Genomic DNA, 3,316 nt, shown 5'->3' with positions numbered 1-3,316 from the left:
ATGGCACGTAAACAAAACCAAGTGATTGTTGAATTCATTAAACTCTATCGATCTGAACCTTGCCTGTGGCAAGTTAAAAGTGAAGAATGTCATGACCGCACAAAGAAAGATGCTGCCTATAGCAAATTAGTAGAGAAGTTGGAGGAACTTGAGTTTGGTGCCACCAAGAAGTCTGTCATAACGAAAATTAAATGTTTGAGATGTGCTTATCGCAAGGAGAAAAAGAAGGTTGAGGCATCACAGAAGTCTGAAGCATCTACACACAGCATCTACAAGCCAGTACTTTGGTATTACGACCTGCTTGAATTCCTGCAAGATAAAGATACTCCAAGGACGTCACGTTCAAATGTGGACGATGAAAACGAAGAGGTAAGAGAAACAAGATAGATTCATTTTTATTATTATTAAGCCTATTGTTATTGTGTAAAAGTCATTGCCCCATTTCACCCACTTTCAGTTTTTGTTGAATAACACAATCAGTTAACATTTAAATCTTGCCTTTTGTGGTGGTTATAGCCAGGAAAATTATTTATTTATTTTTTTAAAATGTGATTATTTTGCCATGGCTCTTTGTCATCATTCATGAAGTAGTTCATAAATTGTTCTCTGACTTTTTTGCGTCATTAGAAATATTTCCACTACGACGATTTAGTGGAATCATCTATCGCAGCCACTAGAAATAACAGATCCATCATAATTATTTTCTTGATACATAAGGTTCACAGGGGCGTATGTATTAGATTGTTGTTCAATCAATAAGTTATGCAATGCACAGGTACCCATTACTACTTTCTCAATATTCTCAGGCTCTAAATTAATTGGGGACTGAAAAATACGGAAGCGTGAAGCAAGTATCCCAAAAACGTTCTCTACAATATGCCTTGCTCGAGATAATCGACAGTTAAAAACCTCTTTTTTGGCTGAATCTAATAATCCTTGCCTGAATGGCTTCAAAATATTAGTTCTGAGAGGAAATGCATCGTCAGCAAAGAAGACATATGGAACATTTTTTAAGTTGTCACTGACATCGTCAGGCTGAGAAATGTGTAAATTCTCGTTCACCAGCTTTTCAAAGAATGATGTATTCTGAAGAACACCACAATCAGAAATCCGTCCATTAGTTCTAAAATCAACCTGTAGGAACTGGTATTTGGCATCAACTATAGCAAGAAGAACCATATGTTTGCCTTTGTAATTATGATAATACGATCCAGAGTTATGAGGGGGAATTATTTCAATATGTTTGCCATCCATGGCACCGATGCAGTGGGGGAAATGCCATCTTTCCTCAAACAAAGTTGCAATCTCTTTCCATTTTTCCTCTGAGTTGGGAAACTGAAACAAACATGGATAAGAAAATGTTAAAAATTTGTATGATTTTTTTTTTTTAAGTTAAATTTTTTTCCTAATTTGTTAATATTGTTGATATATTTTGTGTCTTTTTCAGAAGAAGAAATGAATTCTGATACTGAAGACTCTACAATGTCTATATCAACAATTGCGGATGTTCAAGAAGTGTCACAAACACAGCCAAAACAACCAATAACCTCAAGGCCTGGTTCTAATAAAAGAAATAAGATAAATGATGACCTGGCATCAGAAGTGTTGACTACAATGCGTGACCACTTCAAAAGACCTAAAGAACAACCTGACCGATATGATTTCATAGGAAGCACTACTGCTCTGAGGTTAAAAGCTCTGGACAAACCTCGTTGCAAAAAAAGAAAATAAAAATCAGTGACATAGGTTTGAGGCTGAAATGGGTTATCTAAGCACATCGTCAATGTATCATTATGCTTCATCAACAAGCCAGAGTCCTATTACTACACCATGTCCCGCACCTTCACCGTCTCCAACATATGAGCAAGGTTCATTTACAGACACTTATGACAGAAGCGAAAACTCATTGTTTTCTCAGGCAAACACAGCATCCTATTATTTTACTCATTTTGATCCTAATGTATATAGGAGTTAGGTAACAGAAATTAAAAATAGCTGAGATTAAATGTCACATCATCCTCTTATTTTACTCACTTTGATCCTGATGTGTAAATGAGTTAGCTAACAAAAAATCTAATTAGCTGAAATTAAATATTACATTAAAGTGTATTTCTTTCAAAATCTATGTAAAACCGTTCTGGAAATAGATGCAGTTTGTCCATAAAATATGATTATGTTCTCATTTTTCATAATAAATACATTTATAAAATACATACCTGCATATACTTCCCCAAAACTTTGTACAAGATGTTACATGTTTCTGGGATGATTTTTCCAAGAGATTGAGGTGATATTCTTGTGGAAAATTTGAGGCACTCATACGACCGTCCTGTTGCTGGAAATCTCAAGGTAGCAGTTAATCTTTCATGTGGCGATATTGCTCTTCTCATTATTGTATCTTTCTTTTTAATGAAAGGAGAAACCAGCGAAAGCAACTTTTGGTACACTGTTTCATTCATGCGCAAATAATTGAAAAAAAATCATTGGTTCTTCACTTAATTCCTTTAATAATTTAATATCAGAACATTGATTTCGCCTTAGTAACCAGTTTTTGCACCACTGTTTACGCTTTTTAGTTTTCTTTTTTCTATTTGTTTGTAGCATTACAAAGAATACACCGAGAGCGGCAAGATCGTACTCCTCGGAATCCATGGTAAAAACTGAGGGATTGAACTGTGTGTGTGTGTGTGTGCATTTCATTTTAACTGACGTCAGTTAAAACTGTGTCAATTATAACTGAACAGTTATAACTGTCAGTTAAAACTTTTCATGAATACACACGCAATACATGCATAAATACGCTTTTAAAAGATAAAGTAGGTCACGATGAATTACAAGACTCACCACTATCCTGCCTATATCAGTTATAATAGCTACTGATATTATATGTATATAAAATGAAGTTGGATAGCCACCATATGATATACAATGATGAACATGTAACAAATTACCGTGTTTTGGTCGTACCATTGTCTCAGAAGTTGATTCAGGTATAGGTTGACTACACGTAAAGTTCTCCTTATTTATTTTCACGTCTTCTCGTTATTCAAAGTCTTCTATATTCTCCTCAAATTCTGTGTTTGTAACTATGCTTATTTTTCAAATTCACTGAAACTCTTTGCAGTCATGCAAATTCCACCCTGCCGTTAAACTCGCTCCATGTCACTACTATTCGACACGGAAAAGTGGCAACTGGCAACTCACGCACCGACGATTGCTAGAGACCGCTTGAAATATTACAATTACGTCCTTAAATTACACGAAAGATGCAATAGCTTATGTCCATTTAAAGCGATGACGTATTAAGAGAAATATA

General features: G+C 35.0%; 2 protein-coding genes across 2 annotated transcripts; one reads left to right on the top strand and one right to left on the bottom strand.

The window, feature by feature from the left end:
• On the top strand, nt 1-2,204 carry LOC123510496. The gene is made up of 2 exons (XM_045265710.1): nt 1-369; nt 1,448-2,204. The coding sequence occupies exons 1-2, from the start codon at nt 1-3 to the stop codon at nt 1,457-1,459; spliced, it is 381 nt and encodes a 126-aa protein (XP_045121645.1). The 3' UTR covers nt 1,460-2,204.
• On the bottom strand, nt 341-2,757 carry LOC123510495. Its single transcript, XM_045265709.1, has 2 exons — nt 2,217-2,757; nt 341-1,335 (listed from the first exon to the last, which is right to left on the bottom strand). Exons 1-2 carry the CDS (start codon nt 2,457-2,459, stop codon nt 658-660), a joined length of 921 nt encoding a protein of 306 aa, XP_045121644.1. The 5' UTR covers nt 2,460-2,757; the 3' UTR covers nt 341-657.
• Nucleotides 2,758-3,316: the final 559 nt, after the last annotated feature.

The sequence above is a fragment of the Portunus trituberculatus genome, chromosome 29 (assembly GCF_017591435.1).
Source record: "Portunus trituberculatus isolate SZX2019 chromosome 29, ASM1759143v1, whole genome shotgun sequence".
Classification (NCBI taxonomy): domain Eukaryota; kingdom Metazoa; phylum Arthropoda; class Malacostraca; order Decapoda; family Portunidae; genus Portunus; species Portunus trituberculatus.
Note: the sequence above shows the minus strand (reverse complement) of the source record. Positions and strands in the feature narration are given on the sequence as shown.

Bases quoted from the DNA above. Each gene is read 5' to 3' on its own strand.
- LOC123510496 (XM_045265710.1), top strand. From the start codon at position 1: ATGGCACGTAAACAAAACCAAGTGATTGTTGAATTCATTAAACTCTAT.
- LOC123510495 (XM_045265709.1), bottom strand. From the start codon at position 2,459: ATGAATGAAACAGTGTACCAAAAGTTGCTTTCGCTGGTTTCTCCTTTC. The intron at 1,336-2,216 runs GTATGTATTTTA...TGTTTGTTTCAG, and splicing joins TTTTGGGGAAGTATATGCAG to TTTCCCAACTCAGAGGAAAA.